Source organism: Chelonoidis abingdonii, chromosome 1 (assembly GCF_003597395.2).
Source record: "Chelonoidis abingdonii isolate Lonesome George chromosome 1, CheloAbing_2.0, whole genome shotgun sequence".
Classification (NCBI taxonomy): Eukaryota; Metazoa; Chordata; order Testudines; family Testudinidae; genus Chelonoidis; species Chelonoidis abingdonii.
In genome coordinates, this window is record NC_133769.1 from 103,635,260 (window position 1) to 103,662,014 (window position 26,755).

At 46.0% G+C, this 26,755-nt stretch overlaps 1 protein-coding gene across 1 annotated transcript in view; it reads left to right on the plus strand.

Annotated features, from left to right (window-relative positions):
* The first annotated feature begins 285 nt into the window (after positions 1-285).
* Positions 286-26,755, plus strand: part of PRDM4 (PR/SET domain 4) — a 34,641-nt gene continuing 8,171 nt past the window's right edge. Inside the window, exons 1-8 of the mRNA XM_032798722.2 lie at positions 286-533; positions 2,832-2,965; positions 5,810-5,995; positions 7,407-8,201; positions 12,786-12,935; positions 15,533-15,651; positions 19,803-19,888; positions 21,877-22,004. Of these exons, the coding sequence (XP_032654613.2) occupies positions 520-533; positions 2,832-2,965; positions 5,810-5,995; positions 7,407-8,201; positions 12,786-12,935; positions 15,533-15,651; positions 19,803-19,888; positions 21,877-22,004 (1,612 nt within the window). The 5' untranslated portion in view covers positions 286-519. The remainder of the gene's footprint in view (positions 534-2,831; positions 2,966-5,809; positions 5,996-7,406; positions 8,202-12,785; positions 12,936-15,532; positions 15,652-19,802; positions 19,889-21,876; positions 22,005-26,755) is intronic.

The window sequence follows — 26,755 nt, forward strand, 5'->3', positions numbered from 1 at the left end:
GCCACGCGGCCCTGCCCCCACCAGGCGCTGCGGGATCGGGGCCGGGCGCCGCCGCCGTCTCCCTGCTTGCGGCCCAGGAGGCCGGTCCGGCCCCCTGCAGGTGTCAGGTTCTCGGGCCCGTTCCGCTGCGGTGCGAAAGCCCCCGGCAGATCGGGCGCCCCGGGCTGTGGAAATCCCGGACAGACTCGAGGCATTGAAAGTCCCCCGTGAAACTCGCAGTTTAGCTGTACCCTGGTTTATAGCTCGCTCGGAGCTAGACCTCAGCCCGGCCCTGGTGTCCTGCAGCTGGTGCTGGCCGCTGGGCGATCCTCCCCTTTGGGGGCTTTTCACCGCCACTTGAGCTGGGGGGGATGGAGGGGCAGGACCTTTCTGGATGGGAGCATCCCTGGGCAGACTTCCTCAGCAGCATCAAAGCAGGAAGAGAGCCCTGGTCAGGATCAGTGTTTGGTCTGGATCAGCACTTGAATCCCCAAACTGAAAATTTGGTCATGGGCGTGTGTGTATGGATTTGAACCTTAAATGAAGAGGAAGATGTGTGCTAACCTATCTGGATTTGAAATTTTGTTGGCTACTTCTGCAAAATATTTTTCCTTCCAATTTTCTACGCAAAGTAAATGCTGGTGTTAGGCGCTGGATTGAAAGTCTTGGGGTGGGTTTATCAACATAAATAGGTAAAATAGGCAGACACAATCCAAATTGCTGCCCTCAATCCTGCCAAGTATGTGTCTACTCCGTTTTGGAAGGGTCCCCTTAATGGGATGAGAAAGAGTTTAGTATCCATGTTTGAACCAGTCCTTGATTTCTGAGACTGTCAACTAGTGTGTAGTGCAGGGGTGGGCAAACTTTTTGGCCCGAGGGAAACATTGGGAAAATGCTTGGAGGGCTGGGTAAACAGCCTGGCCCCTGCTCCCTATCCGCCCCTCCCACTTCCTGCCCCCCTGACTGCCTCCCTCAGAACCCCTGACCCATCCAAACCCCCCTGCTCCTTGTCCCTTGACTACCCCCTCCTGGGACCTCCCTCACCTAACTGCCCCCTTGGGACCCCACCCCCATCCCAGTGGCTCTCAAACTTTTTTACTAGTGACCCCTTTCACACAGCAAGACTCTGAGTGCGACACCCCCCCCTTATACATTATAAACACTTTAAAGTATATTTAACACGGTTATAAATGCTGGAGGCAGAGCAGGGTTTGGGGTGGAGGCTGACAGCTCGCAACTCCCCATCTAATAACCTCATGAGCCCCTGAGGGGTCCTGACCACCCCATTTGAGAACCCCTGTCCTATCCAACTCCCCCTGCTCCCTGTCGCCTGACTGCCCCAACCCCTATTCACACCCGTGCCCCCTAACTGGCCCCCTGGAACCCCACCCCTATCCAAGCCTGGGAGGTGGGTGGGTGCAAGCCGTGCTGCCCAAAAGTAGCGGCAGGCCAGAGCGCTGGCATTGCAGCGCCGTCGCTGCAGGAGAGGGGGAATAATGGGGGAGGGACCGCGGATTAGCCCTCCTGGTTGGGAGCTCAAGAGCCTGGCAGGACGGTCCCGTGGGCCAGATGTGGCCCGCAGAATGTAGTTTACCCACTTCTGGTGTAGTGTGATAGTGGCTTTTTCATGTATGACATGTACACATGTCCATTAAGTGTACTGGCTTGATTACCAATTAATTACCTGCAGAACAGCCATCCTGTGGAAGTGAGTTTGTCACTACTTTCCAGGGCCATAATGGACTAAGGGCGTGTCTACACTGGCACTGTACAGCACTGCAACTTTCTCGCTGAGGGGTGTGAGCTGTAAAGCGCCAGTGTAGACAGTCCTACAGTGCTGGGAGCTGTGCCTCTCGTCGAGGTGGGTTTTTTGTGTAGCTGTGCCGCGACTACACAAGTGGCAGGGCTTTAATGTTGCCAGTGTAGACTAGTCCTTAGTGAGTTGAAGGTTCTGTACCTAGTTGAGACACAATGTGTGAAGTTATTTCATTGATTGGACCAGCTTCTGTTGGTGAAAGAGCCAAGCTTTCAGACTACGCAGAGCTCTCCTTTAGGACCCAAGGAAGACCTCTGTGTAGCTCCAAAGCTTGTCACTTTCACCAGTGATCCAATAAAAGATATTTCCTCACCCAGCTTCTCTCTCTAATAACCTGGGACCAATACAGCTATAACAACAGCGCAAACAACTATGATCAGTTGAGTCATCTGTTCCACCCAAGAAAGATTTAGTTTAATTCTGCCTTTAAAAAATGAGTTTAAATTGATAAACCTTAAAAATCAAAATGCCTATGTGCTGTTGTTCAACTTCTAATATAAATAATCCAGCTACTGACACTATAGAAGGAACCGCTACAGTTATTTGTAATTATGGTGACAGTCTTGTAAGGATATATTTATAGAATCTAGATCACAGTAAAGTATTTTGATACTTGAGAGGGCTTTTTTAGTTTGTTGTTTATTTAAAAAATAAAAAATGAAATCAAAAGATAAATCCGACAAATCCTAGAAATGGAGACTTAAAGCAGATCTCTTTCTTTTGTACTATAGAGACTGGATATTTCAGCATAAGAGTATGTACAATTACTTTTCATTCAGCAACATTGTTCAATGCTAGGGCAGTAGGGAAGGAGTTACAATCTGATTTTTGTGTTACTGTTTATTTTTGTTTTATTTTATCTAATTTGATTAACATTAGATATGTTATCTACAAAAATGATGTGTTCCATTTGATAATGGGCGGGAAACTATATTGTCTTTAGATTAGTGAGGTGGACATATGTTGTATAGAAATCTTATTTTTCTAGGACTGAAGAAACTAAGAATGATTTTTTTTTTTTTTTTTTTTTTGGTAGGATGAATGAAATGAACCTGAGTTCGGTAGGGATGGACCAGCTGACCTCATCCTCTGTGAGCAATGCCCTGCCTGTCTCAGGAAGTCACCTGGGACTTACTGCATCACCCACTCACAATGCCATACCTGCACCAGGTAACTTGGAGAGTTGCAGGAAGGGCTGATATTTGTCACTTGCTATGTATTTACATTTTGCATGACAGTTGAAAATCAAAGTAGCATAAGTGTGAAGTGCACACAGCTGGATAGAGGCATCTGGATTTGTCCTCTGAAGGCTGGAGTCCTCAGGGAGTGATACGATCACGCACGTGAGCAGATCTGACATTTGATATAGTGGTTGTAAACCACACTATGGGACGAAGATACACCTGAAAGTTGCTGCTTGTGTAGACAAGGCAAAAGCAATGCTTTCTGTGGTAAGAATGGATGTGTCCCACACAGTTCAGTTCATTTTTGTCTTAATAGGTATTAATGAGCTACCTGTCTCTCTCTCTCTCCTTCTTGCTGCATTAATCATTGTGGCGTTTGAGTCCCTCGAAATATGAGCTGTTGCTGAGAAATCTGCCCCAGACTATGTAAAAGACACGGTCAGATTATATTAAATGATAAAACACGCGTCTTTTCTTGACACGGTTTTCAGGAAGTTGCACAGAAGTGTCCATTACAAGTGAAAACATAATAGAGAATGAGACAGTATAAAAAATGCAGCTATAAGGCAGGACGCCCAGCTAGATCTTAGCTGAATCCCAGATTCTAGAAGGGGCGATCTTTCTTCTGGGGATACTCCACCTGTCTCAGCCACTTGTGAAATGGAGCATGACCTCTCAGGGTAGAACCAACCTGTCAAGGTATGAACCCCCACTCTGAACCTTAGCATCCAAAAGATGAGGTACCTGCATGAACTCCTCTAAGCTTAATTACTAGCTTAGATCTGATAGTGCTGCCACCAACCAGAAGTATAGTGTTCTGGTACACTGCTGGTCCCCCAAAACCTGCCCTGGGGACCTCAAGACCCAAACTCCTTGGATCTAAAAACAAGGAGGAGCTGACTGTTCCCCTCCTTCCCCCTCCCAGACTTTCCCTCCCTGGGTTACCCTGGAGAGACTATACAGATTCAAGCTCCATGAATCTAAAACAAAGAGGAAATTCACCTTCCTCCCTCCTTCACTCCCCTTCCCAGACTCCCCCTGAGAGAGAGTTAGTGATCCTAACACAGAGAGAAATCAGGTTTTTCCTCCCTCCTTCTCTCCTTTCTCCCACCAATTCCCTGGTGAGTGCAGACCCCCTCCCCTTGGGTCTTACCCAAGAAATAAAAAAAAAAAATCAATCAGGTTCTTAAAAAGAAAAGCTTTTAATAAAAGAAAGAAAAAAAGTAAAAAGTGTCTCTGTAAAATCAAGATGGAAAATGTTACAGGGTCTTTCAGGTTATAGATACTAGAGAGAATGCTCCCCCCAGCACAAATATAAGCTGCAGCAAACAGAGATACAATCCTTCCAGCAAAATACACATTTGCAAATAAAGAAAACAGTCAAAAGACTAAACCGCCTTTCTAACTGGTACTTACTAAATTGAACAGAAGAGGCTGTTTCAGAAAATTGGAGAGTCTGTATACAGGTCTGGTCCCTCTCAGAACCCAGAGAGAACAAAGAAAAACCCAAAAAGCACAAACAAAGGCTTCCCTCCACCGAGATTTGAAAGTATCTTGTCTCCTGATTGGTCCTCTGGTCAGGTGTTCCAGGTTTACTGAGTTAGTTAACCCTTTACAGGTAAAAGAGACATGAACCCTTAACCATCTGTTTATGACACAGCCCCTAGGAGGAGCAGCAATGCAAGGTGAGCCCAGGTAGGACTCCATGACTTCAATATCTGGATAGTCCCTTGACCCCCACAGTGTCAGTGGACTGCTTTTTACAACTTGAAACCTGGATAGTTTCTCTTTTCTGATCAGTTGTTTGCCCCAGCATCCTCACAGTCCTTCCAATGTCAGGTTTATCTCCCATGCCTTCCATAGTCCTGTACATCCTTCTTTCTCTCTTCTCCCCTTCTGTCTTTTTTACCTTCTCCTTTTGCTGTTTATTCCATTCATTAACCCCTTTTGCCCCATCCCAGCCCCATAATAAAATTAATAAACAAAGTTTTGTACTAAAGAAAATGAAATACAATTTAAAGAAACTTGAAATGAAAAAGTTAATATTTTAACATTTTCTTAATTAACCAAAAACTTTCAAAAATGTTAAACAGAAAAGCTCTAACTGCTAACAATAAATACAACCGTAATACTTGCATATACTTGTATCTTAATAAATCAGTAAAAATTACATGTTGGGGGTTCACCAGAATAAAAATCTGCAGTTACAGGGAAAAGGCAGATGTAGAACATGCTTTAGGAAACTGGGTTCTGTTTATCCCTCAGATTGCCCCTGGTGGCATTCTAAATATGCACATAAAAGCTGAGACCTTTCATTATACTAACTGGGGAAACCCCTATAATAGATAACATGTAAATTCACATAGCTAAGTGCAGTGTTTGTGGCTTTGGCTGCATAACTCACGGATTCCAAGGACAGAAGGGACCATTGTGATAATCTAGTTTGGCCTAAGTTCCCCAAAATAAGGCCTAGAGCATATCTTTTAGAAAAACATCCAATCTTGATTTTAAAATTGCAAGTGATGTCACCAGTATCCTTGGTAAATTGTTCCAGTGGTTAATTACCCTCACACTTAAAAATGTATGACTTATTTCCACTCTGAATGTGTCCTGCTTCAGCTTCCAGCCATTGGATCGGGTTATACCTTTGTCAGCTAGACTGAAGAGCCCATTATGAAATATTTGTTCCCCAATTAGTGGTAATGGGAATTTTGACTATATTCCTACACTGCACTAAACCCATAAGACTTTAGTAAACTTTTGTCTTGGTTACATGTTCATTAAACTTCCATAGTTCCACTGAATTTTAATGGGCATTTTCTTCTTGCAGGCTTGCCTGTTGCAATTCCAAACTTGGGCCCCTCCTTGAGTTCCTTGCCCTCTGCCCTATCTCTGATGCTCCCAATGGGTATTGGAGATCGAGGAGTGATGTGTGGTATACCAGAGAGAAACTACACCCTACCTCCTCCACCTTATCCTCACCTGGAGAGCAGCTATTTCAGACACATTCTACCTGGTAAGTAGTATAGCTCTGAAGATTGAAGTTCAGATAGGTGCTGTTACAGAACACCTGAGGAGCTACATAGCTTTTTTTTCCCTTCTGTGCCTACTTAAGACTGTGAAAGAATACTCTGCACGGTATTCCTTATGAAAAATTCCCTGGGTTCTTCCTCAAGTCTAATACATTTATTCTACATCTATATTAAGTGCAGAGAATTACCATATCATTTAATGCAATTGCCCTTCCATTGGAGAGGTGGTGGGGTTCTGGAGGTTGCCTGGCCGTTTTCTGCCCTATTTTCTTCACAGCCTGTGGGGAGGGCTTGGGGCAAAGGGCCTCTGCCTCCTTCCCCTTAACAGAGTGCTGAAGGGCTGTGCTCCCTCTGTTTTGCTGAGGCTTCCCAGCTTTTCACAGGCCTCAGTATGGTGACCATATACTCCACATAAGGCTGGCTTGCCCTGAACAGCCAACACAGGTGCTGACCTCTTGTCCGAACAGTGCACCATTGGCCTCTCTTCTGAGACTGTCTGTTAGGATGCCGGGTGGCTGCTGCTGATGGGCAGGTCTACTAGGATTCAGATTCTTATATTGGGCTGTTAGTCCCTAGCACAAAAAGGTTTAGGATTGCTGAAGAAGAGGTGGTGATTTAGCCCTTAGAGAAAAGAGCAAAGGCCTTCATGTTACTCTTGAATGTTGCTCTCCCAGCTGATCCAGGAGTTGAATTGATGGGTTCTGGAGAAATAACTGCAGCCAGACATATAGGGTGATACAGATGATTGAAACAAGTGTATAAAATATATATTTTAAAATAAATGGGTAAATCTTTAAGGAGTTCCTCCAGTTTCTTTAATCCTACCAGAAAGATGTGGGCGTCATCACATGGTATGAAATGTTCAGTTCCACTAGCAGTCTTTTGAAGACTTTGTTGAGATGTTCTTATTTATAAGAAAGCAAAGCTTACTTATACCCAAACTGCCATGTAAACTCTTTCTGACTCCTCGTTCTATGAAATCTGGGTCATGTGTTGCCAGAAGCTCTGCCATCCTGAGTTTATCAGATTAATAGAGTATTTGCATTGGTGGATGGAAACTAGCAGAGGTGACTCATCATAATTTTACACATTTAAATTGCACCTATATTGCCACTGGTAAAGGTGTATGGCGGTCACATATTTCTTTGTGATTGGGATGTTTCAGAATTGCCAAGAGTTTGTGTTTGCAAGACTTAACTGAGTCTTGTCTTAACTTAATTGAAAATAAATGGTCGTGTTTAAAGGAAATTGCAGACTCTTAAGGTATCCAGACCTTAATAAAGTGTGATGAAATGGATTGCAGTTGTGGATTGTTTATTACTGCTTGAAAATTGATATTGTAAACTCACCCTCTCTTTTTTTTTTTCCTTTTCTCCATGTCTTCTCTTTCTTCAGGTATTTTATCTTATTTAGCTGACAGACCTCCACCTCAATACATCCACCCCAACACTATAAATGTTGATAGCAATTCAGCTTTATCTGTCTCCAATAATCCTTCAGCCCTAGATCCCTTCCAGCCCAGTGGAACTGTGGGACTGGAACCAGGGATTGTCTCCATGGACTCTCGTGCAGTGAACACACATGGTGCTCAAAGCCTGCATCCTAGTGACAGCCATGAGGTAGCACTGGATACCACAATTGCTATGGAGAGTGTTTCGAGGGTAACCAGTCCAATATCTACTGATGGGATGACTGAGGAGCTTACGATGGATAATGTAGCTGGGGATCATTCACAAATCCCAAATGGCTCCCGGAATCATGAACCATTAGCTGTGGACACGGTAGGCAGTAACTTGGCTTCAGATGCAGTGGGTCATAGTGGTGTCATACCCATTCATGGTAGCACTTTGGAGCTTCCTGTTGTCATGGAGCCTGACCACATTGCAGGCCGGGTAAGCGGTATATCGGACAGCACACTAAATGACTCCATACATACCGTGGCCATGAGCACCAACTCTGTGAGTGTGGCGCTCTCTACCTCACACAACCTAACTTCCCTTGAATCTGTCTCCTTGCATGAAGTGGGTCTCAGTCTCGAGCCTGTGGCTGTCTCTTCCATAAACCAAGAAGTAGCCATGGGGCCAGGCCATGTGGATGTGTCTTCAGACAATCTTGCCTTTGTACCATCATCTCTGCAAATGGAAGACTCCAATTCAAACAAGGAGAATATGGCTACCTTGTTTACCATATGTGAGTGTGCCAGTGTGCTTGCTTCTGCCTCTGAGTAGCATTTATCATGTAACTGTTATAAGGGGTGAGAATATTAAGACTTGCAGTGAGCCTTATAGATGTCTTTTGGTGGGGGGAACCTGTTAAGACCATTAAACAAACCCAGAAAAGCTGGAAAATGTGCAGTTGAGGATTAAATCTCCAACAACTAGGCATAATGGGTCTTGATTTTAACATCATTCTGTTGTATCTGTCTTTTCGCTTTGTCTGGAGGTTGGAACCTTAATCATTACTCTGTGAACTTTGTGGCTTTTGTGGATTTCTTGACCTTTAAGAAAATTATTGCAGTTTTTTAATTTGGCAAGTTTTAATGACATCACGTGTATATATCCATGATTATAACATAGAATGACTTGTAAAGAGCCATGAGAAATGAGGCACTCAACAGAAAATCCAGAAGGGAAGGGAAGGGACGTTCTTCTAACTTTTTTCCAATGACCCCTATAAAAGGGTTTTTGTGTTTTGAGGCTAATTGATCTTTCAAGAGAAGGTGTTCAGAACTTGCTCTAGAGCCTATCATAGAATATCAGGGTTGGAGGGGACCTCAGGAGGTCATCTAGTCCAACCCCCTGCTCAAGGCAGGACAAATCCCCAGTTTTGTTTTGTTGGTCATCCCTCCTGGACTGCCTGAAAGGTAGTGCTTGAGATTATCACAAAGTTCATTTCCTGTGATGGAGATCTGTGTCTGTCTTGTACTTCTACTGCCTGTCTGGCTGGCTTACTGCCAATTAACTGTGAGGCTAGATTTTAATATGAAGGTCTTTAAATTTCAACGTCATGGTCATTATCTGGTTTTCATCTTTCTCTGTCCTGCTACACCCCATCAGAATCCCCAATTGACAAGTCATGCATTTGAAGAAGAAACACATTTAGTTTAAAAATCTCCACATTTTGCATGATTTTATGTGCATGTAAAGATTTTTTTAATCAGATCTTTCTCATATCAAATGATTGTAAGGATTTGACAAAGCATAAATTGATACATTGCTGAATGCTACTCTTGTTTCTCTACACTTCCCAAGAAAGGTATGTTCTTATTTCAGGTTAGCTAACCTGGGGTTGAAAGAATAGTGTAGACACAGCAACTGTTTTTAACTGGGGTTAGCAGCTTGGTATGGGCTTTAACTTGAGCTGCTAACCTCAGTTAAAAGCAGAGTTGCTATGTCTAAACTGCTATTTCAACCCCAGTTAGGTAATGCAGGTTAGCTAGCCCAGATTAAGAGTGCACCTTTTTTTGGCAGTGTAGACATCTTACGTTTTATTGTAAAGAATAACTTTCCAGCTGAAAGCTTTCATTTTAGCTTTTTATTTCACTTCTGAATAAAAAAAGTTTGTGGCCAGAAAGTAAGGAGGGAAGAGATATTCCCCAGTTACTTCAAGCTTGGTCCTTTTCAGTGGTTACTGTGGGAGATTGGTGCCTCTTTTCAGTACCTCCATTTTACAAATGGGAAAAATACAAAGCACACACCAAGGCTAATAACTTTTGAGGCTAAAATTATTATTTGTAAAATACTTTGAGATTCTCTAGATAGAACTAATGTTCAGATAAAATATAAGCAATGAATTTTCTCATCCATTCCACTATGAGATGTAGATGTCCAGGTTTTTTTTTATTATTATTATTATTATTATTTTATTAAGTTAATGTTGCCATTCTAAGTGTTCTACTTTTGTATTTTCATTCATTTCCATGCTGTCTTTTGGTTGTTGAACTAAGGGCTGTTTCACATTATCAACCCCTGTTACGCAGTTGCTCTAAACATGAGTGTCATACTTACGCAATAATCCATTCTAATGTCAGCCCTACATACTCATCCATCCAGTAATGGATATGGATATGATCATATAGTCATTCAATATGTATTTCATATAGCACCACGTTATGATACCATTATTCATTTTGGGGGCAGATCATCAGCTGATATAAATTGTCATAGCTCTGTTGACTTTATGGGAGCTGTGACAGTTTATACCAGCTGACCACCTGCCATACTGAATATACCTAATACCACAATTAGTCCTACTGGAGTTGGTGAGACCAGCTGGGGAGGTACTACTCACTCTGAATAAGGCTATTGCAGTTTGACCCATAACACATTAATTCCAGGATGCGCACACAAATCTGCCATTGTTTAATTTGCATGTAGCATTTTTCCAGGTGAAGAGATGAGGTATTATAGAAGGGTGAGGATTGTCAGCTCTGTTCATAGTGAAGTAGAGCAGCAAGCTTTTTATGTGACAGTCAGTCATAGTGTAAAATACTTCTCCCAATTGTATTTAAAGTGGATGGAAATAATTTCCAATAGTGTTCTATAGAGATTTATGTTTAGTGACAGCTATTGGAAATTATTCCACTGAGTGCTCCTGGGAACAAATTTCCATTCCTTTCACTGGCATTCCATAAATTCAATTTTAGTGATAGACTTCACATAGTATAAATATATACCAATAAGTCCCTCTACAGGGGTTTCAGTTTCTGCTGGAGTGAAGGTATTCGTGTGACAAGATCATAGACAGGAAGCTTAAAAAAATCCCTCTAAGATTGTGATGAAATGGAAGAATCCTGAAGTCTTAGCCTCCCTTCACTAAAAAAATTCTACACATACGAGCAGTCTACATGTTACTTGTCAGATGTGCTGGATATGCAGGTCAGAAAGATGGCTAACTGCCAGTAAATCTTACTCTACCTATGATTTCAAATGAAGCTGTTTTTTCTACCACTTAGATCAGTACCAGTAAAAGGGATGCTGCAGTAAGAACTCTGCTCCAGTTTTCTTACTGATTCATAAGGAAGAATAGACTTCCTTTTCCATTAGTATACTGGATATGCAGGGATAAGGTTAGAAAAACTTGTTAAAGTCAGTAAAGTAGGCAGAGGCATCACAAAGCAAATCTGTGTAAGAAGGGTCCATTTTTACATAGTAGCTCTTCTGACTAAAACAACATATTAATCTTGATGTTAAAATCCAGTGAAGCAGATGAGTTATCAGTCAGAAGAAACCTATAGTCTGATCCTGATAGGATTTCTCCGTTCCCAGCTGTCTCATAGATTTCTTATGTGACTTTGGACAAGGCCCTAATTTCTCTTGCTTCCATTCATCACCTATAAAAGGGGTATAATAGTACTTCCTCCCACCCTATGTCTGTCTTGTCTAATTGGACTGTAAGCTCTTTGGCAGGGACTGTGTCTTAGGGCTTGGCTACCCTGGAGAGTTGCAGCGCTGGTGAAGGGGTTACAGCGCTGCAACTCACTCTGTGTACATATTTACAAAGCCCAGCCAGCGCTGCAACTCCCTGGCTGCAGCGCTGGCTGAACACCTGTCTGATTGGGGTTGTGCGATCCAGCACGGTGATGCAGCGCTGCTCATCAGGTGTGGACACAACAGCGCTGTTATTGGCCTCCAGGTATTAAGAGGTATCCCAGAATTCCTGTCTACAACAAATGGGAGAATGGCTGAAGACGGGCTCTAAAAAACAAACACAGTGCTCTTGCTCCAGTGAGCGAGCAAGCGAGCTGCAGCAGGAAATGCTTGGAAGTTCACAGCTGTTGTTTGAGGGGAGAGGGGAGTCCGTGTTGAGCAGCTGCTTATGTGGTCTGAAGGCTATTTAGGAGTGCATAATTGCATTTAGTGATAAGATGGGTGCGAAGGTTAAACTTTTAAAATGACTGTTGGTATCTTCCAGTCCTTAAAACTTGCAAGGCAGGAGCTGAGACAGCTGCTGTGTTTGCTTGAGAGAGAAACACACGGCGGGGGGCGGGGAGTCCGTCGGAAGCTGCTTATCTGTCTGAAGCCTTTTTGCATTTAAGGCCACGTCTAGACTACGCGCCGTATTGGGCGTTAAAATGATTGCTCGGATCGAATATATTCGCGTCTAATCTAGATGGGATATATCGATCCCTGAGCGCGCTATATCGATTCCGGAACTCCACCAACCCAACGGAGTCCAGATCGACATGGCGAGCGCGGACATCGATCCGCAATGGTGAGTACGGGTGAGTAATCGTTTTAGATATTCAGAGCTTCGTACTTATTCACGTAGCTGAATTGTATGTATCTAAAATCGATTTTACCCGTTGTGTAGACAGCCCTAAGATGATGTGAGAGGGTGGGGGAAATGGCCATAATTGCAAGCAGGGAGCTGTCAGCTCCAAAAATCACTCTCTCTGTCTCCCTCGACGCTCCACTGTCTCACGCCACCCCACCCCCCTCTTTTGAAAAGCACGTTGCAGCCACTTGAACGCTGGGATAGTTGCCCACAATGCATCACTCCCAACAGCGCTGCAAATGCTGCAAATGTGGCCACACTGCAGCGCTGGTAGCTGTCAGTGTGGCCACGCTGCAGTGCTGTTCCTACACAGCTGTATGACCACAGCTGTAACTCCCAGCGTTGCACATTTCCAAGTGTAGCCAAGCCCTTACTGTGTGTTTCTAGAGGGCTGATCATAGTGAGGACCTGTGTCATTTGCGCCACCTTGGTGTTACTGTAATACAAATAATAAATAATATCTCACTGATCTGTGTTGTCCTTTTTCTACACTCACAGGGTGCACGCTGTGTGACAAGGCCTACCCATCAGACTGCCCAGATCATGGGCCTGTAACTTTCATTCCTGACACCCCAATAGAGAGCCGAGCCAGACTTTCTCTCCCAAAACAACTTGTTCTCCGGCAGTCTGTCATGGGACCTGAAGTAGGTAAGGAAGATCTATCTATCATATATCTCTACACGGCAGTAAAACAAACCCCAGTAATATTAACATAGTTATGGGACACAGTAGGAAAGGGTCTACACATGAAGAAGGTGACTCCAGAGGTGTTCCCCTCAGTCACCATGATTACTTACAGTGTGCAAAATAATCTTGGTCTGTGGCCATGTTTTTGGGCTTTGCCTAGACTAGGGTTTTAGGATGGCTTATTAAATTGTGTTAGCTAACACATTGGATAGTCTTGTGTAGACAAGGCAATGTGTATTTTATGATGTGCTAAACTGAAGGCTGGAGCAAAGCCTATGCTTCAACTCACCCTGCTTACCACATGTTAAAGTATATATTGCCTTGTCTGCACTAGACTTTTCAGACATGATTGCTAGTGTGTTGTAACATACTTTCAATGTCTAGTCTAGTCAAAACATTAGCGCAGGAGATTCGTTTCTCTTTAGTAACCATTCAGCAATAAATAGGTCGTGCAGTATTCCTTTCTAGGCATAATATATTCTGTTTTCAATGCTGGAAATGTAGCACAGCCACAATAAGTAAAATATACATGTAAAATATAACTTTAGACTTACATATTTCATTCAAGTTGGTATTTAGTCTCTTTTGGAAGAGATTGTTGATATGTGGAAGAGTAAGGAGCCAGCATTTCTGAAAGAAGGCTCCATTCAGATCAAACAAGATCCAGGTGGTGTAAATCTCAATAGCTCCATTGAAGGCAAAGAAACTAGACCAATTTACACCAGCTGAAGAACTGACATGTTTTGTCTTGACATGGTCAGTATTGCCAGTCCTTTCCTATCTTGAGTCTTCTTTTTTGAGGAAGATTATCAAAGAGATTGCGACAAGGCAGCTTTAGCAATAATGAGTCCTAACTTTCCTAATACTAGTCAGTTTGGTTTTAGACCTGAATATGGTATAGAGGTTGTACTAATTGTGTTGGAAGATTATCTCCTGGCAATGGATAAAGATCAGGCTTCCAATATGGTGCTATGCTGCTAGACTTACTAGCAATTTTAGTACTGTTGATGTGCCAGCAGAGCCTAGCTGGGTTGATTGACTTGCTTTCGAGTCTGTGCAATCCATTTTTATTTTTGGGGGAGCCTCCTGGGGTGTGTGGGGAAATAGTGTTGGATGATTGCTCATCTGCTTTAAAAATTATCTTTTACTGGGTTTTATTAAGTCATCCTTCTTGGTTATTAGGTAGTTAAGGGAGTCAGTAAAGCAGACTGGCTCTGTTACCTTCAGAATGTGGATTACCCCCAGATTTAGAACTCCATGTCATTAAATCAAGACACTGCAGTTAAGTAACTTTCCCACTGTCTGGCGGAAATTGGAACTTGATAAGAGCTAGCTGCTTGAGGTTTAACTTGGACAAGACAGAGATACCAATTGTAGTTTGTGGGAAGCAACCAGAAGAAACAGCGGAGTTGATATCTGACCACTATTCATCAGTTAGGGCTGGTCTACACTGGGAATTTATATCAGCATAGCTATGTCTCAGAGGTGTGAAAAATCCACACCATTGAGAGACATAGCTATGTTGAACTAACTTATGATGTAGACAGCACAAGGTCAACAGAATTCTTCCATCGACATAGCTACCGCCTCTCGGGGAGGTGGATTACCTGTGCTGATGAGAGAACCTCTCCTGTTGTTGTAGGTAGTGTCTACAAAGAAGCGCTAGAGGTACAGCTGCAGTGGTTTAGTGTGGACATACCTTCAGGTTTGCAATCTGGGGGTCTTGCTGAATCCCTAGCTGCTTCTGGGTGTTCTGGTAGTAGAATTGCTCAAGTGCCACCTTTTCCATCTGCACTTGGCAGGTTGATTGTGACCTTCCCTTTAGATATGGACCTCATTATTATAATGCATGTTTTTGTCACCTGAAGATTGGATTATTGCACTGCACTCTCCGAGGGTCTGAAGACTAGTTGGAAACTTCAGCTAGAGAAGCTGGTTTGCTTAGTGATGCTTCTTGTTGGGAACAGATTACCCTTATGCTCTGTGTGCTTTCCGCTTTGTTCCTGGAAGCTATCAAATGTATTGGTGTGGGGCTATAAATATAAATGTTTAATAATAATAATAATAATAATAATATGGATACAGGAATTTCTCTGCTCATCACAGAAATATATTTGCCTCTGATGAGAAATGCAGAAGCTACTTAACAGTGCCCAGCAACATTTCTGGCAATTTATGGGGATTAGGTAGGCTAAATTCTTGGGAATTAGGTAGCTACTGAAATGATAATTTTCTGGTTCTGCAGAAAATGCCATAAAATCTTTAATGGGCATAATGGTCAGGATGTTTGTTTTACAGCTCATCTGAAAGTAATGAGTTGCTTTAGAAAACAAAAATAAATATTGTAATTAGAACAAAATGGCTCCCAGGGATGTTGTATGAAGGCGGTGGCTCTTGTTTCTATAATAATTGTATCCCATTTGTGGAACACAAGGTTTTATGGTCTGATTCCCAGGTATAACCCTCAGAACGTTATCTCATAAACATCGCGTCTTTTAGTTGTGTTTGACTTGTTGTTTAAATAATTGATTCTGCAATCAGTGCCTTTCTGCTGATAGGTGTGTGGACTCAGGAGACTGTTCCCGTGAGGACTTGCTTTGGACCTCTGATTGGGCAACAGAGTCACTCTTTGGAAGTAGCAGATTGGACAGACAAGGCAACCAATCACATTTGGAAGGTCAGCATATGTCATGTCTCCCTAAATCTTATGTCAGTGTCAGAACTGCCAGTGTGGTAGTTTTAACTGTGACTTGAATGCTCTCTTCTTTTTACCCTACCCCCAAATCAAGGCTGTTTTTGTGGGGGGGTATATGTATGATACCAGCTATGCAATATGGCCTTTGCCAGGCGCCTCGTGACAGCTGATATAACACAATGCACTGACAGTTAAGCTTGTAACATAATGGAACATTCTATAGTCTAGGGCTAGGTCCTAGAGTGAGCTACTTGTGATGACCAGTATTCCATAGTATTGCACGCTGAGTTCTCATTTGTACTCCTGGAATCAGTACTGTTTTATTTGGTTACGTTGCAGACTGTGTGGAGTCCCCACCAAAGCGATAAGTCATTTGCTGTAGGAAAGCATGTAAAACCTTTAGATTTTCTTTCTGGGCCATCCATAAGTGTCAGCAAGGTTTCCTGATCTCTCAAAGTCAACTGATTCTGACACCCTTGATTTTTCTAGCACCAGTTCTGTCACTCTTGACTTTCTAATACCATCAGCTCTACATGTGGCAGTCAAGTGCTGAGGATCCAGCAGTGCAGGTCCAGGAGAAATGCATGCAGTGAGATTCAGTGCCTAGTTTAAATGGCTCAGAGGTCTGCAGATCTATCTAGAATGACCAAGTCTGATGCTGAAATCCTAGCACTACTGATTCTGTGTTTATAAGTGACACTGTAATCCCCGATTCTTTGGTGTCTACTGTGTCATCACTCCCAATTCTGGGTCTCTGGTCCCAGAAATGTGTTTTCCCTCCAGTGTCAGATACTTAGTCTTATATAAATAGTACCCAGAGGTGACGTCTGCTAATGGTTTAATTGCAGGAGGACCTGCAAGATAGCTGGACGAGGATATAGGTATTCCTTTTGTGGGAGTCCCTCTAGACAAAATCAGTGGAACTGTTTCTGTAACCATGTCAGGAATCTTAGTAGGAACTGCCATGAGCTTTCTTTGCTCTGAAACCTTAACTGAGATGTCCTTGTGCCAAGATACCCTCAGCACTGAAACCCTGGAAACTATTCCCTGGTCCAGACTGAGGTGGCTCCCAAACTGACTGAGGTGGCTCCAGTACCCACTGAGTCTCATTCAGTGCTGCAACTCTGGGAATGAATACAGCTAATCCCGTGCTAATGTCCTGACTTTGAAACCATCCAAAGCCATTGGTATCCAGAGACAGTTAGGTTCCAAGCACCAGTATCAATGCTTTGTTCTGAAGACAGGCCACAAAAAGCTTTCCTAGAGTCCACATCCTTATCATCTGCTGATGCTGGATAACTGGTTCTGCATGCTTCTCCTGTTTATGTTCAGTCAGCTGCATATTGACAGCTCTGAGATTCCAAGAAGTAATGCTTTATTATTTAAAGAAAAAAAAAAGTGGCAGCCTCTCCAGGACCATGCTGCCTTTGCACCAGAAGTCTCAGTTCTGATTAGATTGAGCCATCTGGTGCCATGGCTTTGGAATCTGTTCTACAGCATTGCCAGGAAGACCTTGGATTTTCATCCTGTGTGTGTAGCAGGCAATCTGTGTCAGGTCCAGGTCCTTTAAAAGTGTTGTTCATATTGTTTTAAACTTATCTCCAGTCTCAGTGCCCAGTGGGAAAACACTTAACTTGTAAAATTGGGATTCTCAGCTGACATTAAGAACAATCCCTTTGGGATTGTTGATGTGTTTGCTATTCCTTGGCTAGTCAGCACATGGCAATCGCTATGAATAAGGTGACATTGGCATTATATTCCCTCTCCTTGTAGGATAAATTGTAGCCATATCATTCCAGTACAATTCACCACAAATATCCATGGGATGCTTTCATATAAGCAGCAAATTTAAAAAAAAAAAAGAGAGAGAGAGCGGGCATTCGAACTGTTTCCTGATCTGTGTCGTGGACATCGGGGTCATTGGTGCATTCATGTCTATATCTAGATTTTGGTACGCAGTTAGGCTCCCTACCAGTGGTACCTGGTGATACTTTTATCCAGACTTATGTCTGTGACCGCCATAAAACTGATTGGTTACAAAGGCACCATTCTTTCTTGACAGTACTCACCTGAGACACTTACGCCTCAGGTCATTTAAGGTGCAAAAGGCAAAGGTGTACCACATGCTTTTCTTGTGTTATTGGAAGGAGTTAATAACACTTCCTTATTTACTTTCTCCACACCAGTCATGATTTCACAGAGTCCTAATGCCCAGATTCCAGTCTGAACCTGGAAGTCTACACTGTGACCCAGAACCCGAGCCAGCTGGCATGGGCCAGCCCTGGGTGTCTTAACTGCAGTGTGGACATTCTCACAGTGATCTCACGAGTGTTCCCTCCAGTCCATACATCTTTTTTGCTTTGGGGTTGGAGTCTTATTTCACAAAGTCCTTGGGATCTTTGGTTTGTTATTGGTCAGAGTATCATTTGTACCGTGCACCTGTGACAACAGCATTACTCATAGCTATAGCTACACCCCACAGACTTAGTGAGGTACAGGTCAGATGGCCTATAAACTGTAGTCCATATGGGAAACATGATTTGATTAGTGTCCTTAGCCCAATTTCCAGTCTCAAGTCATCTTTATTTTCATCTCATACTGGCAGCTAACTTGTCTGTATTTCCCCAAATCTCCCTTATGCCCTAGTGAGGACTTGCACATGTTCATTCATCTGGTAACATCTAACATATTCAACTGATCCAAAGGCAGCAGCCATTGCATGTCTTACTGTTCTGTTTTGTTTTTTTCATAGAATTTGCAAAGCTGTTACTCAAAACTGTGTAGGTTTCTGCAGCAAAAAAATTCTCTCTTACTGAGGTCTGATCTGTAAGAGTGAAATGCTGTAACTTCTTTTGACTCGCCACGTAGTTTTACCAATTTTGTGTTCCTTGTTCACCTAGAACTCCTCAGCCTGTCTTTCTAGAGTATTTGTACTGCTTGTAAATCTCAAGCAGTAGTATGCAAAGGCCACTCAAAGAAGAGAGAGGCTACTTACCAGCCATTGTTCTTCAAGAGTCTCAAATCTGTGTATTCACTCTCCATCCCTCCACTACTTCAAATTCTCAGATCAAGAATTCCAAACTTAGGGAAGCAGCCGAGGGATAGATGAGGCCACTCCCATTTTTATACCCTTGGAACCCTCTATGATGGGGAGGGAGGAGGAATGGCCTGAATAAACATTACTGTAAAAATTTCCCGCAGCTTCATGCCAGGAGGCACCAGTCGGACAAGGGTGACTATGCAGAGGTAACATGCTTGAAGACTAACAGTTAATTCAGGCCAACAAATCATTTTAACCTTCATTCTGGGGTACGCACTTATACCCTCACTTACCTCCCTGCAATCTTTTTCTCATTTTAATGTTATTAGATGTGATGAAAAATGAATCACATTCATTCATTAATGTCTATCAGATAAATCTTTGTTAACTGCAGTTACTGACTTATCTAAAAAGTATTTTAAAATACAATGGTTAATATTTGAGCTGTGTGAAGCAAGTAGCTGGAGAGAGTCACAAGATACCAGTGTTCCTGACCTGTTAGAAAAGCAGATGAAAATATTTCTGTCAAAAGCCTAAATGGGAGGGAGTAGGAGAAAAATACTCAAATAAATGAGCAGATTTAAGACTAGTGATTGTGGTGTCAGGCATCACCCTATGTCAGTCTCTAGCTTGGTCTGCAGGAGTCAGGATGTTTGTGCTAACCTGAGGTGGGGGAGGGATTTGTGCCTTTGTGGTGGTGGCGGCTCCCATTAGGAATATGAGGTCCCAGTGATGTTTGACTCTTTTCTCTCTACACCAAGGATGTGTGATTGTTGCAAGGCCTGTTAGATGGAGGGATCAGGGAACTTCTGTGCAAGGTACAGTGTTACCCTCTGAGGTTGAAGACAAACTCGGAGAAGAAACGACATTAAATCACTTCCTGTAGCTTAGGTGTCCATATATTGTTATGGCCTGGTTCACCATTGGCAAGACACAGTGAAGTCAGATGGCAGTTGTGTGGGAGGTGTCTTGCTGGAATGGGCGCCTTGCTCAGTCTAGCTAAGCAATTCCTCTCCTAAAGAAAGGGATGAGATCTGACCAAAGTCATTGCCACATATTATCCTGACACTGTTTGTATTATTTTTTCTGTCAGATGTACCACAATGGCGTCCTGGAGTTCTACATCATTACAGCTGATGAAAACGAGTGTAACTGGATGATGTTTGTACGCAGAGCCCGGTGAGAGCAATGTTTACCCAGCTTGAGCAGATTTGGACCCTATGGTGTTGTCCTTTTTTTTTTTTTTTTTTTTTAAGACTGTATTATTTGTGCTACCATAGTGCATAGGAGCCCTGTGCACCTGTGGACCAGTATTCCATTGTGCTAGGCACTGTACAAACACAGAACAAAAAGACAGTCCCTGCCCCAAAGAGCTTATGATCTATACGCAAGAGACAACAGATGGATACAGACAGTTGTGGGGTGGGGGAAAGAGGCAGGGTTTGAAAATAGACCAGACAGACACAGGGTGGGAGTGGGGGTAGAATACAAGTAGTGTGAATGTGTTGGTGGCGTATGTCGTGTTAATTCCATGGTTGGTTTGTTTGGAGGGGGTTATTTACAAGGGAGTCAACTAAATGGAAGGAAAAGGGAAGGTGAGGGGTAGGGGCACAGGGCAGGGGAGTAGGGGCAGGTGTGGGGTGAAGCTGGGGTGAAAGACCTGTGAGGGACAGGACGGGTTGGCACAAACAGCCAGTCCCCTTGACTCCATGTGACTCTAAAGTCTGCCCATGGCCTAGGGAAATTTTGAAGAGTGAATGTGCAGCCCACGGCAGTGCTGCCCTATGTAATTATTAAAGAGTGTGACTGAGTGAGCCTTTGAGGGATTTCTAGGAAGCTGGGATTGTTGCTAGGAGAAAATTAGTAAAGTGGCAAGCAAGAGGCTGGGCAGGGTGTTATGGGAGATGAACTAATGATATGGAAAAGCATCGCTCCAAACCTGTGAATTGAATCTAGTCATTTGTCCTTTTAAGCCTTATGCCAGCTGCTGCTTTTGTGAATATGGTGGTCTATTGTTCTCTTCCCTTCCTCACACTTTTTAAAATAGATCTGTTAAGATGGCATTTGCTTACTTTTTTGCTTTATACCTTTACTGATAAGATGCTCCCAGGTACTGCAGTGTAGGCCAAGACCATCCTTTTGTTCTGGGCTTCACTGCCTTTCCCCTAATCCCTACTGATAGCTGTGCCTTTTTCTCAGCCTGGGAATCTGCAGTTTGCACAGCTCTCCTTGATGTTAATATTGCCCTATGAGTGGGTCAGTAGGAAGGATGTAATAATTTCCCTGTTACTCCATGAGACACAGAGCAGGTCTCCCCTGTAATTCATTTAATCAGGCTAGTGAGCGGGAATCAAGAAGTTGCTCCTGGCCTTGGGTCTTCTAGCAAAGTATTGCAGTGCTGCTGGCATGTTCAGCAGTTGATCTGCAAGGCCAGCAAGACACTATGGCCTCTTGGAATACTTTGCAAGTACTCTAAATTCAGCTATTTCTGTGTAATAAGGGCAGGTCTTCACGCGGGTAGGGATCGATCTATTGCGTCTCATCTAGATGCAGATAAATCGATCCCTGAACGTGCTCCCGTTGACTCTGGAACTCCAGCTCGCGAGAGGTGGAAGTGGAGTTGACAGGGGAGCGGCAGTGGTTGACTTGCTGCCATCCTCACGGCCAGGTAAGTAGACCTAAGATATGCCGATTTCACTACACTATTCACATAGCTGAAGTTGCATATCTTAGGTCGATGACGACACCCCTCCCCTACCCCCCCAGTGTAGGCCAGGGCTCAGACTCATTTTGTATTTCTCTTTCCTTGCCTTTTTTATTAGGGGCATTAGCATGAAAAAGGATCTTAGTTCTCTGCTTGTTTCCCAGTTTGCAGTCTGTGATATCAGTTATTTTCACAGCAACCAACTGTGATGTCACAAATGCTTGATGACTTTATAGGGGACTAAGCAATAGAAATAAATGAGCTTCATGTCATCATCCCGAGTAATAAAGAATGAGGGAAGTGATAGAATGGCAGTTGAGAAGTGTTTCTGAAATGAAAATTCCCCACAGGATGCTGAGTTCTTTAAGGAGATTCCATTATCTTTTAGTACTACTGACAGCTTTGCTTTTTGTTCCCAAGCTGACAATTTGAAAGGTGTTTAAAGTCTCCTTTGTTGGTGTAGGAATCGGGAAGAGCAGAATCTGGTAGCTTATCCCCACGATGGAAAAATGTACTTCTGCACCTCACGGGACATCCCTCCTGAACAAGAGCTTCTCTTTTATTACAGTCGGGATTATGCTAGACAGATTGGTAAGAAGACAGGCACGTTTATTTGCTTTTACAGACAAAGTTGAACCTGAGCTCCCTTTTATATGCTGCTTCCGGGCTGTAAGTTGGGGTCTCCTTAAGTTTTTTTTTGTCAATGCTTGACAGTGAGTGGTATTGTATTCCTATAAATTCTGGTTCACTACATGTAAATAACAGGTTCTTCTTCGAGTGCTTGCTCATATCCATTCCAGTAGGTGTATGCGCCGCGCGTGCACGTTCGTCGGAGAACTTTTACCCTAGCAACTCCAGTGGGCCGGCAGGTTGCCCCCTAGAGTGGCGCCGCCATGGCGGGTGATATATACCCCTGCCGGCCCGCCCGCTCCTCAGTTCCTTCTTTTCTCTTTACCGCCGTGTCAGTCGTTGGAACTGTGGAGCACGGCATAGCTGACCTCCACGTCCCTACTTCTCTTGTTATCGTTATAGTTACAGTATTTTTAGTTTACTTAGTTTATATAGTTGTAGTTATAGTTATGTTGTTGTGTATATATAAGTTTAGTTAGGGTTCGGGGCTCTAGCCTCTCGCGCCCGGCACGGGCGGAGCCTGTTCGCCGGGATTCAACGGCTCGTTGTAAAAAGCCGATGCCCATCAGTGATCCCAGGACGCCGCTTAAATGCCTGGGGAATCACACATCCCAGAGAAGTGCCGCATCTGCAAAGCCTTCCGGCCGCGAACTAAGAAGGAGTAAGAACAACGCCTCCGGATGCTCCTTATGGAACGGCACTTCATCCGCGACGTCGCACCGAGCGCGGCTCGGCACGGATCCCTCGCACGCGAAAGCGCAACGGCACCGCCGCTCCGCACGGCTCCTGGGAAGAGTCTCTCGTCCTCTACCCGCTAAGCAGCCTGGAAGGAGCACCTGATGCGACGCGCCACGCCAGGGGCTGCTTTGACTCCGGGCCGGGCAGGTTGTCGAGTCCGATCCCTCTTAGTCTCGCCAAGATCTGGGTTCAGCCGTAGTCCGTCCACGCCCAGACATTCTCGTCTGGCAAGCGGACTTATCGCCTTGACGGAGCCTGGGCTGCCCCAACCCCGCACCGGGTGATCGGTTACTTTCCAAGGGCAAGCTGACGCTGATGAGAGCACCGTCCCCGGATTTCGGTCCGGCCCCGACACGTGCTCCGCACCTCGATCCAGGTCATGGCACGATCCCGGTCAGGGGAGGTCTGTTCGAGCGCCGCTCGCAGTCCTGGCACACGCTCTCCCCGGCGGCACCCGGTCGTTATCCGGCGGCGCGACATCTTCACGTCGTCCGGTACTCGCCCGCACGCTCCGGCTCCAGCCACCGTACCGGCACCGTGACTCGAGGAGCCGGTCATGGACCGAAAGGTCCAGATCCCGTCGACCTCCGGCCCGGTATGGCTGCCCCGCACCGGAGAGGCCGTCGCCGTCGAGGCGCTGGATTCGCACTACTTGCGTTCGCCCCCCCGTGGCCCTCTCGGCAGGGTTCAGTCTCTTCGAGGACGGAAGCGTCTACCTGGACCTTGACAGGTCCGCCGCCCTCTTCCTGAGGGTCACCAGGAACATGGTCCGCAGCAGTGGGTTCTGGACGCCCTGGGCAATACAACAAGCCCAGGGGTCTCAGCAACTTCCACCACGTCGCTGGTTCAGAGCGTAGGGCTCCAGAGCTACAGTTTCTCGGCCCCCACCATCCCTGCAGAGGAACAGTCTCCCTACCCGCCTGAGACTGAACCCCAGGTCCAGAGACCGCTGTCCATCCTGAGCCGCAATGACCCACTTCCCAGGTGCTCCTCGTATCTCTCGCGATGAAGCAGTGGCGGGACGACGACCACCGGTCCCCCGGCTAGACCTCAGGGCTCACAGGACCTCTCAGACGCGTCACAAAACATGAGCACCAAGCTGAGGGTGTCCCGAGGTTGCAGACCGGTCGCACGATATTCTCGGCAGAGGCCCACTCGCGTCGCCCTAACCTTCTATAAAACCATACAAGCGAACGCCACACCATCTGGCAGTCCGGCTCCATTCCCGCTGCTCGGGGTGTGGAGCGCAAGTATATGGTTCCTCGAGGGATATGTATCTATACGTCCATCAGCCTATGTTCCCTCGTCGTTCAATTCGTGAACGAGAAGGGAACGGCATGGACAGAAGCTCCGGCCCGAATTTCGGAGGCGCGGTGTATGGACCTGCCTCGCCGTAGGTCATTCTGCCGGAGCGTTGCAGCTGCGGGTTTCGAACCAACAAGCCTTGCTCAGCCGCTACGCATATAATACCTGGGAGGCGCTGTTAATTTAGGGAGCTTCTCCCACAAGACGCTCGACAAGAGTTCACCGCCTCCTGGACGAAGGCAGAAGGGTCGCGCGCACTTCGCTGCAGGCGTCTTTGGACGCAGCTGACTCGGCGCTAGACCACGCCTCCCCGGAGCTCACATGCGCCGCATCTCTGGCTACAGGTCTCTGGTCTCCTCCGGAACTCCAGACCACAATACAGGACTTCCGTTTGAGGGCCAGGGCTATTTTCTGAAAAGACAGACCCGCGCCTGCAGAGTCTTAAGGACAACAGGGTTATTATGCGTGCCTCGGGATGCAACACGCCAGTAACGCAGCGTCGTCCGTTCAGGCGCGCAACAACAGCGCAGGCCTCCCGCAGCCCAGGCAAGGCAGACTTTGCTAGGAGACGTAACAGAAGTGGAGGCATCGACACTCTGGCAACCAGGGGGCAAACTCAGGTCCCTCCAAGCCATCCTCCAGTCCGAAGCTGTCCTTTGAAGGTGTGCCCGGGGCGCTGTACCAGTTTTTCCATGGATCCATCTCCTCCTTTCCAACTGTCTCTCGACTTCCCCCGCGTGGGCGCCAGCTAACTACGGACCGTTGGGTCCCTGCACGCTGCGGCTTGGGTACACCTGCAGTTGCTTTGTGCCCGCCTCACGTTCCCTTCCTCGTCCCTTTCAGGGACCCTCTCACGAGCAAATCCTCTACAAGAGGTCGCAACGCTCCTCGACAGGGCCGTGGAGGAGGTGCCGGAGGACGAGACGGGAAGGGGGTCTACTCCCGTATTTCTGATCCCCAAAGCCAAGGAGGTCTCCGACCCATCTCGATCTCTGCGGACTCAACAGATACCTACTCAAGTTGAAGTTCCGCATGGTTCCTTGGGACCATTACCTTCCCTGGATCCGCGAGACTGGTACGCCGCCCTTGACATGCAGGACGCCTATTTCCATATCTCATCTTTCCACCCTCAAAGATTCTCCCGCTTCATGTCGGCGGCAGGCACTACAATTCACGGTCTCCGTTCGGACTCTCCACGGCCCCGTGATGTTCACCAAATGCATGGCCGTAGTCGTCGCCTTCTCTCGCAGTCGGTACACGTGTTCCCCTACCTCGACGACTGCTTATCCGGGGCCTTCACAGGATCGAGTCAGGAACACATCCAAGTGGTCACCACCTTTTCTCCCGCCTCGGGCTATACTCAGTGCGGAGAAGTCACTCTATCCCTACTCAGAGGATGAGTTATCGGAGCCGTTCTGGACCTACATAGCCCGGGCGGTCCTTCTTGCACGGTTCCAGACGCTGGTCAGCATCATCCGCGGGCTACAGTCGGCTCTGACCTCCTGCGCACTTGCCTGCGCTGTTGGGCACATGGCAGCCTGCACTTCCGTCACAGCGCACGCCCGGCCCTACAATCCTGGCCTCACCTCAGCTCCGTTCGGCAGGCGCACGTGGACACGATGGTCATCGATTCACAAGTGCACGATTCCACAGGCGTCCTCCTTTCTCCAATGTGGCTAGATCAGTTCCGTCGTATGTGCGGGGCTTCCATTATCATCAGCCCCAGCCCTCGCTGTCCCTGACGACAGACGCGTCAGATTTGGGATGGGGGCTCACCTAGGGACCCTCCGGACCCAGGGGCGGCTGGTCTCCTCCGACGCTCTCGCCTGCATATCAACGTCCGGGAGTTGAGCGGCTGTCCGCCTGGCTTGTCCGCTGTGTTTTGTCGTCAGATCCAGGGCCGCTGTGTCTCAGTCTTTATCGACAACATGACGGCAGTTACTCACGTGAATAAGCAAGGCGGAAACGAAATCTCCTGCTTCTATCTCTCGGGAAGCAACGATACTGTGGGAATTTTGCATACCCACTCGGTTCACCTGATTGCTTCCTACTTGCCCGGGCTCGCGAAATCCCTGGCGGCCGTCTCAGCGGTCCTTTCAGCTCCCACGAATGGTCCCTTCGCCCGGACGTCGCCCCTTGCTCTCTTCCGCAGTGGGGGCATCCCACGTGGACCTCTTTGCAACACGCAGGAACAGGAAGTGCCCGATGTTCTGCTCTTTCCAGGGCCGCGAGCCGGGCTCGATAGCGGACGCCTTTCTAATTCCCTGGTCGACGCACCTCTTCTATGCGTTCCTCGCCCGTTCCCGTTAGTCCACAAGGTCCTTCTGAAGGCGCGCAGGGACAGGGCCCGCTTGATTTTGATCGCTCCGGCATGGGCTCGCCAGCATTGGTACTCTCTGTTGCTGGACCTGTCGGTAGTCGACCCGGTTCCCCTGCCTCTTCACCTGGACCTGATCACACAGGACCACGCCACCTTTGTCACCGGACCTCCAGTCGCTGCACCTCTCGGCGTGGCTCCTGATGGCTAACTCGGTCCGAATTACATTGCTCTTCCCCAGTGAGGCAGGTCCTTCTGGGAAGTAGAACCATCTACAAGGGCGACATACGTAGCCAAATGAAGCGTTTTACGTGCTGCGTGCGCAGAAAAGCGCTTCATCCCACGATGTTTC